The 18,388-nt window shown below is 36.7% G+C and overlaps 1 protein-coding gene across 1 annotated transcript; it reads right to left on the reverse strand.

The window, feature by feature from the left end:
- Window positions 1-434: 434 nt before the first annotated feature.
- Window positions 435-16,702, reverse strand: Hk (potassium voltage-gated channel subfamily A regulatory beta subunit hyperkinetic). The gene is made up of 9 exons (XM_011639394.2): window positions 15,245-16,702; window positions 12,558-12,799; window positions 10,650-10,863; window positions 9,288-9,415; window positions 7,580-7,786; window positions 7,365-7,462; window positions 6,819-6,875; window positions 6,288-6,494; window positions 435-5,051 (listed from the first exon to the last, which is right to left on the reverse strand). Exons 1-9 carry the CDS (start codon window positions 15,367-15,369, stop codon window positions 4,950-4,952), a joined length of 1,380 nt encoding a protein of 459 aa, XP_011637696.3. The 5' UTR covers window positions 15,370-16,702; the 3' UTR covers window positions 435-4,949.
- Between the last annotated feature and the right edge of the window lie 1,686 nt (window positions 16,703-18,388).

Here is an 18,388-nt window from a genome sequence, read left to right on the forward strand (position 1 = left end):
CAATAACATATTATAATGATCTCGTTAGTTTCATTCGGTATATTAGAAGAGCTCTGCAGTCGCGTCGGAAATATATTATTTTTTTTTTTTTTTTTTTTTTTTTTTAATTCGTTTACTCTGTCGGCTTGGATATCGCTTGTCTATGGCGTCGCAACATTGCCGTACTTTTTCTTTCTCTATTGTAATAATAAAGATACGACAGACTTGCCTATGCAAGCAGCGAGATCTACATGTACCTATTTACAGTAAGTAAATAGGCGATAAATAAGTAGGCATTTGAGGGAACGCAATAGGCCGCGGTTACGCGAATTTTTCCTATTTTTTTTCGAATAAATCGCCTTATAATAAAAATTAAAAGTGCGTGAAACTCGATATTTTCGAAAGACTCGTAAGGAACGCACGCTCACCTCCTTACGTCCTTGTCTTTTATATCGATCAATATGATTAATATACTCATCTCTCGTGGATAATAATAATTAAATTAATAATTTATTTTGTAAAAATTAAATCGATAAGATATTGATCTAATCAGTAAAAGTTATCCACGTCCCGGATTGGAGTAATGAGAAAGAAGTTCTGTTTACCTAAAAAGCGAATAACTTGAAACTGGTTCTCGATAATATCGCTTCAAATTTGTTTAATCTGGATTATCACATCTGGAGATTTTGTTTTTCATTATGATCAAGTCCATCCGAAATTTTAATTCATCTTCAGACGTTCCATCGCAATATTAATTTTCATTAAAGAGATGCTGAACTTGTTTGTGTAAAACCGATAAAATGCGATAATTTTTGTATCGATTTAATTTTGTATTATTTATTTTATAAATTTGTAAATTCCTATAAATCCATAAAATTTATGTATTAATAATGTCTAGCATATGAATTTCGTATCAAGGACGAGAAAAATTTGTTTAATTTACATCTTTTTTACCATTTGGAACTTTAATATGGTCCAGAGTTGTCAAGTTGTGTCAATATTTGCTTTATAACATTTTTGCAGCCTGTATCTACAAAATTGATATTGCTAGACTGAAAGATTATATGAAGAAATAATGTTGAGTTTTTAGAATTAGACTAAAATATTAGACTAAATTAGGCTAAATATTTAATATGAGATAAAAATATGAAAATTTGTTCGTATGTGTGCAGAAATGAAGGTATGTATGTATACATAAATGTATAAAATATGTTTAGATGTGCATATGTGTGAACGCTCTCGTCAGAGTTCGCTCATCAGTTCAGCATCCCCTTAAGCACAAGAAACGAATGTGATATGAAACAATAATAAAAATACATAATATAGAAATAGTGCAAGCGTTAAAGCACAGATTCATTTTCCGTTGAAATATCGTAAATAATCCAGCATGTATAAAAATCTATCAAATGATTATATAGGAAATCTTTTCGTTTAATTTGATTTTAATTGAATTCGATTTGCAAAAAATATAATATTATAGTTATGTAAGACAACTGCGACGAAATAATGTGAAGCAATAATTGCAAAAATTAAAAATGACTTCTGTAAATAAATATGTTATTTTTCCCGATCTGTAATATTAGGACGGATTTTAGCAGCTACAAAGTGCGATACAGAAGTTTGTGTGTCTCATAAAAAATTGATGGCCTTATTAAGATTTCTACCGCAGTTATCTCGATTAACAATGTCAAAAACAAAAATATAATATATATAATAAAAGTTCCTACAAAATACGTTAATATAGAAATATTTTTTAATAAAGCAATATTTGTGATTTTAAGACAGACTTGTAAAACTGAAAACTTTCTTTTTTTGCTTTGGTTAATCAATAATAAATACTTATTTATTGAAATTAGTTTGTGTTAGATTAAATATATTGAATTGTATTTAATCAAAAACGAAAACACAATTCAATGCTATAAATATGATTATTGATTATTCAACCAAAGAGAAGCTTTTGATATATTTTACTAGGCTGTTTTATTAATTGCAAATATAATTTTATTAAAAAATATTTACATTTTAATATATTTTATATTTTCATTACGTATTTTTTTCGCTTTAATGTCCATCCAAGATGACTGCGGTAAGTTAAGAAGAGCTTTCGAATCATATTTCTGTAGTTTAGTGAAAATTGGATTTCATTTATTTGCCATCGCGTTATTTTACTTTTACACAGTACAATCGAAAGGCGATAATCTCGCGCTGTTCTTCCACAAATCTTCGCACGTTTTCAGACACGCTTCAAGTATTCAAGCAATACCGTATCTTTGTGATGATTCCTAAATTTCGTTTGTTGTAAAATTTCTCATTAACGCTTTTCTGAATCATAGACAATCGTAAAACGGTCGTCGTCGGTGATTCCTGTAGGCGCCTTATACAAGCGGTTTATGTATTGTGAAAATATAGAAATATGTAAAAAAAAGGAAAAACAATAGATGATAAAATCCATGTGCATCAATGACAGTTATTGCTCGATGCCTTCTTTCCTGACGAGATCGTAGTATCAGTTTGTAAGCATTGCTACGCAAATACTATGATTGGTTCGATATTTGGTATATGATACTTTTATTTTTTATTTTATCTTTTTTTTTTTAATTTACCGCGCGTAGCGACATGATGTCTCTTCTAATTTTATCACTTCCAAATATTTACACTGGAATCTACATCGCGCTGTATCTGTTTCACGCATCGGGCGAAAATCTGGCTTGAAGAAACTGCATCGATAAAAACGTATTGGCTTCCGTTGTTCCTTCTTTTTTCCTCTTCTCTGCGAGTACCTACGACATCGTATATTTCCAAAAGGCTCGGTATTTATCGTCAAGTTGACAAGATCAAGTGGAATATCAATTATACAGTATGCTAAGTAAACTTCCGCATGTGTGTAAAAATGAGTTTGATTTGTTTCGCATTTGAAAAGGAAATTGTAAATTATAGATGACGAGCATTTTGATTCAAAAGAAATTAAACGTAACACATAATAGCAAAAAAAAAAAATTTTGTTGAAGCTGTTCGTCCAAGCTAAATAATAATAATTTAAAAAAGTTGATTGCAGATACGTGCAAATGTATATTTGACTTTTTTTACAATTATATACGTATTGATATATGGATTTTTTATCATTTTTATGGGAACGAGAGATTTTCTCATGTTTCATTTTATATTTGAGCAATGTCTCGAGTGAGCGGCAAAACGGCGCTTGACTGGCACGACGCGCATCTGCTGACTTTTGTCATTTTCATTTTGGCATAAAGGAACAGCAAGTTAAATTGAAAGGATATTACTCAGAAACAATACTTCGCTCAAAGATATAATTGTAGATTATCACAAATCTTGCGATTCTCTTCAGGATAAATGACCTTTCTTCAGAAACATGCTCTACAGCAAAGCGAAAAACTATCATCGGCGATAAACAGACGCTCTTTTGATAGAAATGGTCATCTATTCGAGTAAAGAGATCTTTTGTACATAGTGTCCCGCTCTTTAAAAATTTCTCGATAAATCTATGATACATTTTTGTTATATAATTTATTCACCAATAATTTCACCGAATTTGTGAATATTTAATGAAAATATTTTAAATGTAACTGCTAAGAAATTTACGTTTAAAGAATCAGACTGGCGGATTAACGGGATTGAATTAGATTTTAAAGTTTCACTCTGATTTTTTTTTTTACAAATCACTTATCCCAATTTATTCTACAAACTAGACTCGAGCATAGGAATTATCAGCCCTATTGATTATCCTGTTTCTTGGATAATTTTTCAATCGCATTCATTCCTTAATACAATATCTGTAATCTGAAAATCAGCGTGAAATATTGAAAACAGCGAGAAATTAGCGATGTATTTTACTAAAAGCTTGCGCATTTTATGTCACGTGTCTCTTAATGTAATACAATTGCGTCTGTCAATCCTCAAACGAACTAGAAAAGGGAAAAGGTAGAGAAAGAGAAACAGAGAAAAGTTAATGGACCAAAAGCGAAGAATCAAGCTCAATAACTATAGCGAAAGAAACATGTATCGGACGCCGGAAGTTAATGAAGTAGAATGTATCGCATTAAAGGCGAGAGTATTTGATAGAGTACTTAAAATGTAGCGCTGTTGATAGTATCCTTGATAAAATTCTTATGACCTACAACGTAATTTTTAAGATGATAATCAACGTGTTTGTTACACCGTCGGAATTTCATTGTCCGCAAATCGCTCTTACTCGACCAATAAATGGCAGAACGAATGTGGAGTGGTTCGGTGGACACTCGTCGAAATTTTTAGTTCACTCACTACAAGTGTAGCAAATGGGATTATTAACGCTACGAATAATGAACACTTGGAATCGTGAATAGAAATTTCCCAATGGGATTCAGATTCTCCGATCGAGGGAGATTAGAGAGAAGCTTACGGAGATTTACGGGACAAGTATAACCATTTCCAGAGATGCCTTTGAAAGCGTGCGACACGCGATTCTGTCGACGGAGATATGAGGGACCTCGCGATGAAATATGCCGCATTTATCGCCTGTATATATTTACGAGTGTCCACGAGTGTGATGTACGAGAGATATAAATCATGCGTAAAGTATAGGATACTCCTCGCCATCGCCGAGTCGCGGTGAATCTCCGGAGATGGATTTCTTCGTAATTGATAAATATTGTCGTGTCGACTCGTGGTCGTGTGTGCACTCGACCCCCTTCACTAGAAGGGTCGCGACCAGATGAAAAGCGTGGACGCGGAAATTAGTCGCGTCCATGTCGGTTCTTGGCTACTTGTGGTGACTGATGTTAACCACCAATATCATGGGGCAACGAGACGGTTGTTGTCCGTGCGCGGCTTCACTGTATCTCACAGAATGGTAATTTGTTGTTCACCTCCTTGGTCTGTTCCTGATCTTGACTGTTGCCACCCTCGCTCTTCGGACTGCCCGCCTCCTCCAAGGAGCCCCCACCGCTGCCGTGGGGGCACATCGATTGTCATCTGAGCGCCAGTGTGGATATCATTGGCGGTCGGGACGGTTTGTTGTCAAGAATCCTCTCGATCTCGCTCATTATGCTTGCGTTCAACTTTGGAATAAGCTGAAAATTGCGTATTCCCTTTTATGATAGTAATTTATATAGTTTAACATAAAATTCTTTCCAAGTAAAGTACCATAATACGTGTGCCGAAGATTTCTTCGTGTTGAACATGATACCATTGGCAAAATTTGCTGGCGCGTCAGAATTTTAAATAAATTAAGATGAAAATGGAAAAAATGTTGGAAAGAGCAGGCAGATAAGTGCCATTTCTGGCACTTATCTGCCTGCTCTTTCCAACATTTTTTTACGACAAAAAGAAAACTTATTTCTAAACACAGTCTACGGCATTTAAAAACACAATTTAAGAACTTTCAAATGAATTTTGAGTCATACGATTTATTTTTATCAAGAAAATCAAAATTTGCCTAGCTTGTCAAAATTTTGAGTAAATTAAGGCGAAAAAAGTATTTCCTTTTTATCTTCACATTTTTTATAGCAAAAAGAAAATCTGTTTCCATGTAAAATCTACAATTTAAGAACTTTCAAATTTTGACTCACGATAATGATTTATTTTCATCAAATTATGACTATTTGAGTATAGATTTTCTGTATAATATATAATACGAGAAAGGCAAATACATATTTAAATATATGACAGCAAAAAAATAATTTGAATTTAGTTCTAAAGAGTAATTTAAATGTTCAAATTTTGACGAGATTAAGCAACTTCTGCCAACGATATCGTATTCGAAAAACATTCCCTTCGGGAAACATAGTATAGCACTTCGGAGAGATAAAAAAAGTGATTTTTTTTGTCGAACAATGTTATATATTGCATATTCTTTTACTTTTCTTCACTACTACATGATATCGATTAGCCGCGAAATTATTCTGACTATCCATTTTAGTAGATTGCAAATTAAAAACAAATAATTCTACTTTCTGACCTTTATTTTAAATTTCAATCGATAAATGAATCGTTTCCATCAGATGTATTTGATAGATAGTAAAGATTATATTGTAAAGAGGAAAACGTACCAAATATGATTAGATAAGTATTAAATCTTAATTACATTTTTGTATACGCCAAGCCATATAAAATAATAAAACAAAAAAAAAAGAATTAGATAAGTTATCGATAAGTGAAACAGTTTACATACGATTTCGATGCTATGATATTTGATGTCGGTAGGAAAACTACAGATTTGATTCATCAGTTAATCTTATATGATAACGTTGTAATAAATATTGTCATAGGGTAAACAACCTCTTGCGTGAAATGAGCTCATTCATTACCTGTAAGCTTTGCAGACTTTCATACAGTTGATCTATATTGGATGCACCGAGCAGAAGGCACTGAACACTTTCATTCTTTAAAGACCACGCAATGGCCAGTTGCCCGAAAGAACACCCCAATCTTTCGGCAAGAGCGTATACATCTCGCAATTTGTCCGAGTATTTTCGAGTCTCCTCGTCTGCGGATTTTTCTTTCCACGCATACTCCTGCATTGCAAAAACAATCATTAGCGTGTTTAGAAATAAATCAGGAATTGCATCTTCGCTTAATGGTGATTTTGTAGAATTATGCTTATTCGAGATGATAGAGACAAAACTAGAATATTACGTTTTTACGTTACATCTACATTACGTTATATCTAAAAATAAAATAGCGGATGGTAATCTAAATCTTGAAATAAATATAGATAAAATATGATACATTTAATTTGGATTGTTGTATTTATGACTTTGTTTTCTGTACATGTAGTAATACGAACAGAATACAAATAATACGAACGTATTGTTTCTATAAATATATTGTTCGCATACCTCTTTGTACAAAGATTGAGTTTCATCCTCTGTCCAACTGAACGAGGAGTATTTGTTCTGAAATCATAAATATTATTCTTTGTATCGGTATTATGTCAGAAGAAGAATCATATTTTTTTTGTCTTAATTGATCTTAACAAAAAAAAATAAATTGTCTTAAAAAAATAAATTTTTTTAAGATATTTACATTTTGATTTATTAAAATAATGTAATGTTATTATTTATCTTTCGGAAAGTAAAAATATGGCATTAAATAATTTTTCTTTTATCGTCTCGGTAATCATGCAAATTAAACTTAAGCTAATAATTATAATTACAAATTAATGCAAAAGTAAAGTTTTAAAAATTTAATAATTTTTTAATTTGCATAAGCAGCTACGTTCATTATTACAACTATAAATTGTAATTATAATTAAAATAAACAAACCAATATAATCCGAGAATATAACTAATAATTCAAATAACAAAATGTAATAAGTGATATTCTACGGCAGGATATCACTTAATATTATATATAATATAAATATATTTACTACAAATACTTACTTTGTAGGAAGATCTCGAGAGGAATGATACTCCGCAATCTTCCGGTTTTGAAGAAACCATCCCTATTGTGACTGTGGACCATGCCATTAAACCAACACCTAAAAATTTATCGATTTATCAAAAATGTCATAATTGTAAGTCTTTTTTACACAACATATATTTCATGATATTTCGTGCTGTTAAAGACAATTAAAGAAAGAAAATGAATTAATTACCAATTTTGTTATACAATTCTGGCATGTAAAGCTCAGGCTTCTCTCTGTAAAACAGATGATATTCTGCTTGCTCCACGATCGGCGTCACACAATTAAACTGCCGACAATTCGTATAGGCTTCCATAATCTCCACGGGTGTCCATCGCGATGTACCCCAGTACATTACCCAACCTTTGCTTATAACGTAATTCATTGCGCGAACGATTTCTGCAATATGAAACCATACGCGTACACGTGAGATACAGAGAGCGAAAACGAAATTTCCTTAGTGTGAGAAATTATCATGATAAATGATGCGAAGTCGATACATAAATCTCTATTCATTCTTTACTTTACAGTGAAATAACGTTTGTTGAGAAGAAAAAGAGAGCGGAGGTGTATTTCAAAGCACGTAAGGATAAAGGTAAAATAGCTAAATAGGTTTTTTTGCATACATTTTTCATATGATATAAAGCATACATTAACGCGAGACATAAACACAAAAACTTTACACATACGTATAACAAGAAAATAAAATGATCTAAAATGATATGCATAAATATATATATATATATATATATATATATATATGCATCCATTTTTACAACAATGACTTCCCATTTTCACTATAAAAATATCGAATATAGAAAAAAGCATACGATAACTATTACGGCACAATGCAACTGCCAAACATCAAATCATCACCATAATGGAGATTCTTTAGAATTACATTAATAGTTTTTTTTTTTAATTTTGTTATATATAGACTACTAAAAGTTTTTGTTCTTTGTGAAATTGAATTGCGTTATGCAATCTAAAACTAAATCACACATCATCGAATTCTAAAGTTTTTGACACCAAAAAGTTTTTATTTTTATTAATTATACAATTTTTTATTCTATATTAAATAATTAATTCTATATTAATACTATATTAATATTGTATAACGCCATTCAATGAATTCGTGTTTCTTGAATATATATATGAAATAATAATATATCCTAAAATATTAATTTAGCATATGTAATGAATTAATAATCTCTTTAAAGTTTAAAGACTAATCTTAATGTGCACAGTACGATCTTGACGATAAATAATTTTACCTTTATCCGTAAAAAGCAATATTCATTAAATGATATTCTTATGACTACTTATGAATTGATGTATATTGATGAAGAGCAAGATGTTTCAAGCTCTTAATGTTCAAATTAATCAAAAATTCAATAGAAATCATTAACTATTTATAATAGTAATCGAATTTTTTTAACACAAATTAAATAAAAATTATTAAAGAGTACTTTTCTAAATTGAAATAAATATCAAAAGTACACATAACAAGTTTGATACCAAAATACCAAAAAAGCAGCATTCATATAATATGACTATGTTGAATTCTTTATTTCCAATTTTAATTTTTTTTTAATTTTACTAAATAATCATCACCTTCTCATAGTATAAACAATAAAAATGTGTGTTTTTTTTTTTTTAATCTGCTTATGCTAAATTGTGCGTTATCGTGACGAGCATTTTCATGTGAAATTATTACCGGGATATTATGTCATGTCATGGTATATACTATGGTATATCACAGTATCGTAGTACGCTTTTGTGCAGTGAAGTGCTGTAAGTGTTTAAACGATGGAATGGAGACGATAAAAAAGAGATAGAAAGAGAGAGGATACGAACTTTTGAATATTACTCGCAAGAGAAAGAGAAGGTGGAAAGTTACCTTCCATCGGACACATTGGATCGACTTTGTGGATCATGACAATATCGATGTACGACAGTTGCAGCCTGACGAGCGAAGCTTGCACGGACTCGATAATGTGTTTCCGCGATAGCCCGCGACCCTCGGTCCTATTCAAGAATGGGCAGATGTTATCATTCTCATTAAACGCTGCAAGCGGAATTAAATGCTAGTAGAGATCATAAGAGGCAGATGAGTACGGCGGCGCTCGTACGTTGCGTTTCCCCCCCCCCCCCTAGGTTTTTTTCATCGCGACACACGGCATTAAATACGGACCAAAACAACAATTGGTGGCTCGATGCCGCCGCTGATGCACGAGAACCTAGTTATCGATCCACGTGTCAAGGCAAAACCTCATATTCGCGCTGTCCACTTAATATTAAACGAGGCCGTCTCGTATCGAGATTCACTTCTGCACAACGTGTCTCCCTACCGAGTCTTGCAATCTTTCTAAAAATAAAAGTGGCACAGCTTACTTTACGAATATCCAAGAGTAATATCCGTCACCGATTGATCATCAATGACACGCCGTTTGTAATAATTCACGTAAAAAAGTGTTTTAAGGAAAGGTTCTGGTTTTTTTCCGTATTCGATATCAGATCGCGCGATGTATATGTGATTAGCAAATACGTGATAAAGTATCAATAGCCTTCGTGTTATTAATGACTGGCAGTTATTAGTTTTGGCCTTATGATTTACGACTCGGGAAGAATTTAGCTTTGTGTTCGAAACTAGTGATTGCTTTTAAGATTTCTATATAGCATTTAGTTTTCCTTATCTCATAATAATTGTAAAATCATAAAAAAAAAAAAAATTTAGAAATTTACAAAAGAAAACCTAGTCGATTTGTCTACTTTTACGGTTTTGTACAAGCCATTACGCACAGTGTCTAAGCATCTCATGGTGTACACAGAATACACTAGTAAGGGAACGCGAAGGATAAAAGTTCGCAGGTCGGTGGGCGAGAGTAAGTTCGATTACATTGAAGCCATCGATTGAAAAGCACACACGTCTAAAGAAAGAAAGAGAAAGAGAGAGAGAGAGAGAGAGAGAGAGAGAGAGAAAAACAAAGAAAGAAATGAGAGAAAAGAAGAAGGAAAAGAAAGGAAAGAAAGAAACCGCGCTTTCGCGTGCAATAGCGTTACAACAACATCGAGAGCCACCGAGAGAGCACGTCGAGAGCTCCACTACCAGCTCCACTATCAATGCTCGCTAAACACCACCATCAATAACGAGAAGACGACGGTGAACGACGACGACGACGACGACGACGACGACGACGACGACGCTACCAATGACACCGAGATATGTACGCGCAACGACACCGGACGGCGCTCTACTCACTTGGTGTTCCAATAAATTTTCGTCGTGACGACATAACTGGAACGGTTCCAGGCGCGTCTCAGCAGAATACGACCAAACTGGATCTCGGCGCGGTGGCCGCTATGCGCCTCGCTCAAGTCGAATACGTTAATCCCGCTGTCGTAAGCGAGGGCCACGACGGCCTCTGCGGTCTCCTCGCTGCCGCAACCACCTACGCCAAAGGTGGTCCACGTTCCTGCATCCATAAAGCCAAATCAAATATGCGATATTATACTTTTTCCGCGGTAGTAGTCTTCTGGCCGTATCGTATGGCCGAAATTGCGAAACAATTGAACGATTAATAAGATAAATCCTGCCCGGCGATCATTGTTGATGGGCGCGTGAGGAATTGTTTACTTCAAACGGCAATAGCTACGCACGGAGCCGCCGGACTATCTTATCGCGCTGGGCTAATACGGTGATTTTTAATAATTAATGTCTTGATTATTATTGCGAATATCAATACAAAATGATGATGGGACTCTTATATTCATCTCGGTCCCATCTATTTTTTTACGAGCGGTGGCAGAAGTCTCGCGGAACATCCCGTTGTATTGGCAATTATACCTCACTATCGTCACGCTGAATTCAATCTCAATAATTATGTTGAAAGTTAGGTTTTGAGGATTCGATTCGATTCAGTTTGATTTATATCGCACAGAAAGTATAGTTTGGTTGATTGAAACAATTCGTGATGAAATATGAACGATTAAAAAATTCCAATTAAAATTTCCTGTTTAAGTTAACCAGAAATCCTAATAATTTAGACTAAATTCTGATAATCTTAACGAAATTTCACTCATATTTCACCGAAAATTGATTTATCCAAGCAAACCATATTTTCCATGCATAATTAAAATAAACGCAGTTTGCATTCAAATTATTTGACCAAACGTGAGAAGGATAGTCATAATAAAAAATCCTTCTTATCTCTTTTTGTCACGCTACAAATTTTTATATGTTATAAAAATGATAGGACAAATGTTATAAAGAACGAGAACAATAATTCCAATTCATGTGGTCTTTATCTAATTGACAAGTTTGGCTGTCCTGATGTGTTTATTCCAGTTAGAGTATTGTTTAGTTAGTGATTTGATACCGTGATTTGAATCCGAATTGAATAAAATTTTGATTCGGATTAACAAAAAAAATAAAATTTAATTTGATTTGTCAACAATTTTTTATTCGCATATTCGAAGAATGTGTTTCGTTTTACTAATACAAGCATAAGCAAAATCCCTTATATAATTGGAATGCGAACGTTTCAAACTTTTCTTTTATAATAAATACATTATTATTGTACAGCAAAAATTTGTTTTTTGACAAAAATATGTATATATATCTAAAATATATATATATTTTTTTTTAAATGTCAAAGAAAATATTTCTGAAAGGAATTAAAAGTAACGTAATGGAAAAAAAATTAGTAGTAATTTCAAGCGTTTATTCTCGAACTAGTTATACAGTAATATATGTTCGTTTGCGTAGGCAAGCTAGGTGAATTGCGTGTACGGGTTGAGCACAAATAATCGGCTGTAGGTCATACCACCTCGTACATATTGTATGTATCCGCAACGGGAAACCATGTAAACGGTGAAAAGACGGCTTTGCGAAATAAATAATGGAAACGCGGAAACGTGAAGTCCGGAGTTCAGCGGCGTTTTGGCGGGTCGCGAGTAACAAGAAATCCGAAAGAGCCTGCGGATGTATTTTTTAGACATCGATTCGGTCGCGGGTGTCACTCGTGTCTCACGCGACCTGAGGGAAAGAAGAGTCTAGGAACAATATGTGTATCGCCTTCGAGGAAGGAGGGAAGCGCTTTCGTGCGCTCGGAGGTCTCAGAGGTCTGATGACTCTCTACGATTAAAAGAGGAAATGCATTCGGCGTACCTAATCCAACATTGGAAACACGTAGACCGCTTTTGCCCAAGTTGCGGTAGCGAATACCTGGCGAGGGGTGCTGCAAACGTTGCGCTTGTGCGGCAATGCAGCTAGTTAGTAGCTGCTCTTTCGTGCCGGTCGTGTTGCTGCAGTGCACGCCCGAGTCTGCACCGCCGCCGCCACCGCCACCGCCGCCGCCGCCGCCGTTGAACTCTTCCATGCAATCCAGACTTGCTATGGGTGCACGGCAGCTGCGCATATAAGAAAGAAGAACAAAAGTTATCACGTATCGATACGATGTCGATGCACGTTGCCATATTTGTATATTGTACGTCTCGCGTATGCGGTTGGTGTAGTTTGAGTCATCACTCGGAAGTACCGGATATTTCCGGTTGAAAAGATATCCGGTTTTTTTTAGATATTTCGAAGAATAATTGTAATAATTTTTTCTCGCCCCTCTTGCTCGTTTAAATCTTTCAATTTTTCAAATTTTCTTCAAAATTTAATTTTTAACGTAGTCTCAGTAATTTAATATCAAGTTAAACGTTTGCTGAAACGAAACTCGAGTTGAAAAATTGATTGAGCAGGGAGATTTCATCAGGCAGTTTTACATCGCGTCGAAATTCATCTCGCTGAGAATTCCGCAATCTTCAAAGTTAAATAATTCCAAAGTTATAAAGTAATAATTGGTTCGTTTATAGAAAATTTCAACAAATAAAATTTTTAATACGAATATAAACATTCGTTAGATAACTTTATTTGTTAAATAATTCTATATATATATTATTTTTGATATTATTAAGATAATCATACTTTTAATTTGTTCTTCAATTTCTGCAATTTCGACAAGATATTTGGCTGCTCCAGAACCCTTCACATTATCAATTTAATTCTGTCTTAATTTTGTTTTATAAATTGCATTATACATGCTCATTACATAAATTTTCAAAAATTCGTCATTATATCGACAATTGCGATGAACATTAAGTAAGCACACTTTAGAAAGATTCTCTATATTGAGGGTTAAATATATTTAAATATCAATTAAACTCGTTCATTCTTCAAAACATTGATAAATTTTGTTAAAATTGTCAGAAAGAGAACATAAAGCTCATTTATATTTCTTATTGCAGTGTATTTTACTTTCAAAATCGTCACCTTAATTGTTGTTTTCTCATCAAGTGAGCAAAAATATCATCATTAACGTTATATAACTCGATACAGAAATACTAAATACATAATGTATAAAGGCCGACCAATTGCTTAATATTACAGTTTAATATCACAGCTTGATATTACGATTGCGGATACAGATCATCTGATCATCTGACCTTTTAGTCCGCGTTTATATTGGCTTAGCCAAAATTCAAGTACGAATAATCCGACGAATATGTAGACGTTAGTCATAAGCGCAATGTTGAAACGCTATTCTATATAATATAAATTTAATTGTTTTATAAACGCCTCCACTTATAAACATTGCTCTATAAAAACGATGCGTCCCCTCTGGATTAAGTAAGTCTGGTTCAGCGAGTCGCTCTCTTTCTCTTCTCAGATCACAGTCTTACGATCTAGGAGAGAAAAACTTATCGCCAAAGTTAGCTACAAGTGACGTTAGTGCAACCGAGTCTAAGTAAGCTAGCACACCCCAGTGCTCTCGCAGCTCGTTCGAGTCGAAGAGAGGGGGTGCGCTGGTAGTTGAGCGTCATTAGATACCGACGATCGTCGTCGGTGACCAATCCACGTTGAGTTATTCGTGTTTGAATTTCGCTTAGCTCGAGTGAGCTCGGTCGATCGTTTGCGAGTGCAGCTTTAGAAAAGCGCAGCCTTCCAATAACATCTGAGAGGAGTATCGGAGAACCGCGCGCTACGTCCGTGCCTCTTTAAAAGCTAAAGCTACCCCTGCGAGTCCGCCACCGCGATGTGGGTCACCGGTGCGCGAGGGACGGACGGAGGAGGGGAAGGGGGAGGGAAGGGGGAGAGGGGTAGGTGATAGGTCTCGGGGTCTCGTCTTTTGCTCGAGTGCCCGGTGTACCGTGTACACCGACTACTTTGCTCCGACATTATCCAGATTTACCTTTGTGAACTAACCATATTTAATAATTTAAGCCCCGCCAAAATATCCTCGATATTCTGTTCATGAAACGAGTCACGAAACGATGTTCGATCGACATAATAGTATTAAGGGAAACAAAAAATATATAAAAAAAAAAAACACAAGGATATCTAGGAGATACAAAGGGCTTGAGAGTCGATGGGGTAAATCGCGATGTACACAGCTTTGTAGCAGCGAAACGCAGAGAAATAAAAAATAATAAATGTGTGTGTATGTGTGTGTGTGTGTAATTCTTTAGGGAACTTTATTTTACTAATTGTCATGTCCGAAAACATAATGAATTCTCGATTATGAATGAAACTGATATATCCCAATATCTTGAATGAAATGAAATGCTTTTAGCTTATCAGATTCAAAAGAATTGTGATTACTTATTTCTCACGTCTGTCGCGGAATTAATAAAATTAATCCTTGGATAAAGCAACTTTAATTGACACGCGTGATATTTCACAGATCAACACTCGACATTGTTGCGACACGTTTGTTCTGTTTTTTTTTTCTCGTTATATCACGAACTCGCTCTGTTCCCCCCATATTCGGCAACGAGAGTTTCCGATGATTCGCAAGACATGTTACGTACCGATAAATTGTAGGCAGTGGATAAGAATCGTCGTCCTCCATACTGCTGTTCGTGTTTGCGTTATTGTTCGTATCATTTCCCGCCGTCGAGGTATTCCCAAGATTACACAGCATTAATCGCGACATCACTGCAACCCCAGTGATGTGACGTTTCAGTCACTAAGTCGGAAACACTTTTTGGAAAGAGGCAGGCCGATATCACGGTGAGGACACGATACACTCGACTCCGAATACGACGATCATGCTCGTCGTTGAAACGTGTTTTTATGAAATGATGTCTTTTATGAAACTTCTATGTGCTTTCTTGTTCTCTCCGTTTTGCCACACTCGTTTCTGTGCTCCCTCGTCTCTCTTTTCTCGTCTCAATACTCGGGCATGATCTTTGGCGCGTGGCAAATTAGCAAATCGTATGTATGCAAAATGTGTATGTACAGGCTACGATAGATCGATCGAATCGATCTCGAATGATTATTGCACGTACGATGCGTCGTATATAGGCACTAATTAAAAAATTTGTTTCCTCTTCTCTTGTTATCAAATCACGCTTAGGCACCACTTTTAAAGAGCGTAAACTTCTCAAACAAAGCTTTCTCGCGTTACGATTAATAAAATCGCGGCACAGTCCGCGCTCACATTCGGGAGGGGCGGGAGAGATGACACACACACACACCAGCGGTATCCCCTCGATTCTCGATAACGCGTCTGGCACCGCGGATCTGTGCCGAAGCGAAATGCTTCGCGAGACAGGATTACAGGGGCTAGGTACGAGTATGGTCGATATAAGTTGGAGGATATGTATTCTACCGCTATGTAATAACGTCTCGCGTCGCTAAGACGGAATATCAATGGTGCCGGTGCGACAGCGATGACGATCGCGAACTGCGGCGGCGGCTACAGTTTCGCGTTACGATCCATCATCATCGGCCGTCACTCCGCGATCGTGTCAGCACAGTGTCCCGATGAGCACGAAGACCGATGTCACCCGGTCGCCGGTGCCCGTCGTCGTGTCTGCGAACGCAAGCTCTCGTAACGCGCGTATCACGCGGGTCACGTAACGCGCGCGGCCACGATAAGAGGCATTATCGGACAGCCGCGGATCGGACGCGGGCATAAGTGCGCGCTTGCGGAGCGACGGTACGGCACAGCGCGGCGCGGCAATAACGAGCTTTCATAAAGGAACACACACAAATCTCGAACGGAACATCGGTAAAAATCGGGAGAAAGTGAGTGAGAATGGTACGAAAAAAGAGGAAGAGAGAGAGAGAGAGAGAGGGAGAGAGACAGAGAGAAAGTGAGAAAGAGAAAGAGAGAGAAAGAGACGGCGAGTGTCGTGCTCCCCGCACGTAGACAACACTGCGCGCACACCGCTCGACACCCGCTGCCGATTCCCACCTTTCTCCTCTTTGGTGGCGGAGAAGCGCGATGCGACCGCGACCCCCGTACGACTCTCCGATCCCCGCCGCCCCCCGTCCGAATGGCGGTGGCTGCGCGCGCGCCCCTTCACCGTCTCGCTGCGCGCGCGCCTCTTTGACTCTCGTGCTAAAAATGCGAAATTTGTCGCAGGAAACGTACGAGATGGAACGATGCCGCGCCAATTTCCAACGCCAGTCCAAAGTTCTCTGATTTCAACCATGCCACGACCGCAGGTAACAATCGTTATCGTGTGAAAACACAACAAGGGTCGTGCAAATTTTTATGTGGCAGATGCGGTCTCGCGATTAATCCAAATCTCAATAAATCGAAATTAATGCCGAGCGATTTTTTTCAATGAACGATCTTCAATGAATGAAGAAGCTTTTCTTCATCCTTTATACGTTGTTTATGAAACTTAACGATTGCTGAAAATTGAAGCGCGAAGATTTCGCGCAACTCGTCATGCTCGCTACACGAGCTCGGTATTATTTTATATAAACTCCGCACAAATGCCTTCCGCATCATCGACAACGCATGCGCGCGTTAAGCCTTGGCAGAGCGACAGGAACGACGATTGCGGTGCCCGTTTTTCCGTGGTCTGTATCTGATTTTTCTTGTATATATTAGACGAGCAAAAATCTCGCGTCTCCTTCCAAGCGTAAATCGCAATGAGAAGCTTTTGGAAGGTACACCTTTATTTTTCTTCTCTCGCCATTGCGTCAAACAACAATGAATAAGTCTTGGACGTTATCAATTATGTAAAAGCGCTGTCAAAAGCGTTTTGTTTTATTTTTACGCACGACAGTACGTAAAAGTGAAAAGAAGTGCAAAAGAAATCTTAATAAGGTGATTCCAATGACTTCAGCTTTGCAAATGGCGTTATTGACTCAAGTTAATTATCGGCTCAAGCAAGATAAATTAATACCAAATAAGAACATCTCTAAGTTTTTTTTGCAACTCGTAACTTTATTGTTAATCGAAAACTATCTCTAAAAAACGATTAATTTAAAAACGAGAGGGGGACTGTATACAACTGTCTCCACTGCTATTCCTCTCTCTCTCTCTCTCTCTCTCTCTCTCTCTCTCTCTCTCTCGCACGCGCGGCACGTCCAACACAGCATACACGTGCACACACACACACGCGCGCGCGCGCGCGCGCGCACACACACACACACACACACACACACACACACACACACACACACACACACACAGATACAAAGGCATAATCGGCGTAGGAAGAAGGGTTTGTGAATCAACGGTTCCAACGGCAACGCCGCATTGCAGATCCGCCGCGTCGGCACGCAACTGACTCCTCCTCCTCCCTCACCGCGGTTAGTACTCTAAAATCTAAACTACATTTACAGTCGATGCGTACGTATGCCTATGCGAATGTCTCTGCGACAGAGAGTAACACCGATTTACGGGACGCGCATTGAGCTAGTTGTGAGCGACGTCTCGCGCTCGCGAAGCTTCCCTTCGAACGAAACCAGCGTCGAGCGAAGTCCATCACACGTGCATGGAGGAGTCTCTCGATTTGACATCGATCGCAATGCACAACACAATTATATAATTAACGTATAATCTTGATGTTGAGGATAATTGTAAAGTGACTCGGCACATTCGCGGGACACGATGTAGCTTCGCAAACGGACCGAGATGCGATACGATGTTTTAGTAAATTTCTGTCGTTGTCCGCGAATGGCGACAGATTCTCGAGTTGACAACTCAC

This window comes from Pogonomyrmex barbatus, unplaced genomic scaffold (genome assembly GCF_055798465.1).
Source record: "Pogonomyrmex barbatus isolate J1 unplaced genomic scaffold, ASM5579846v1 scaffold21, whole genome shotgun sequence".
Taxonomy (NCBI): Eukaryota; Metazoa; Arthropoda; class Insecta; order Hymenoptera; family Formicidae; genus Pogonomyrmex; species Pogonomyrmex barbatus.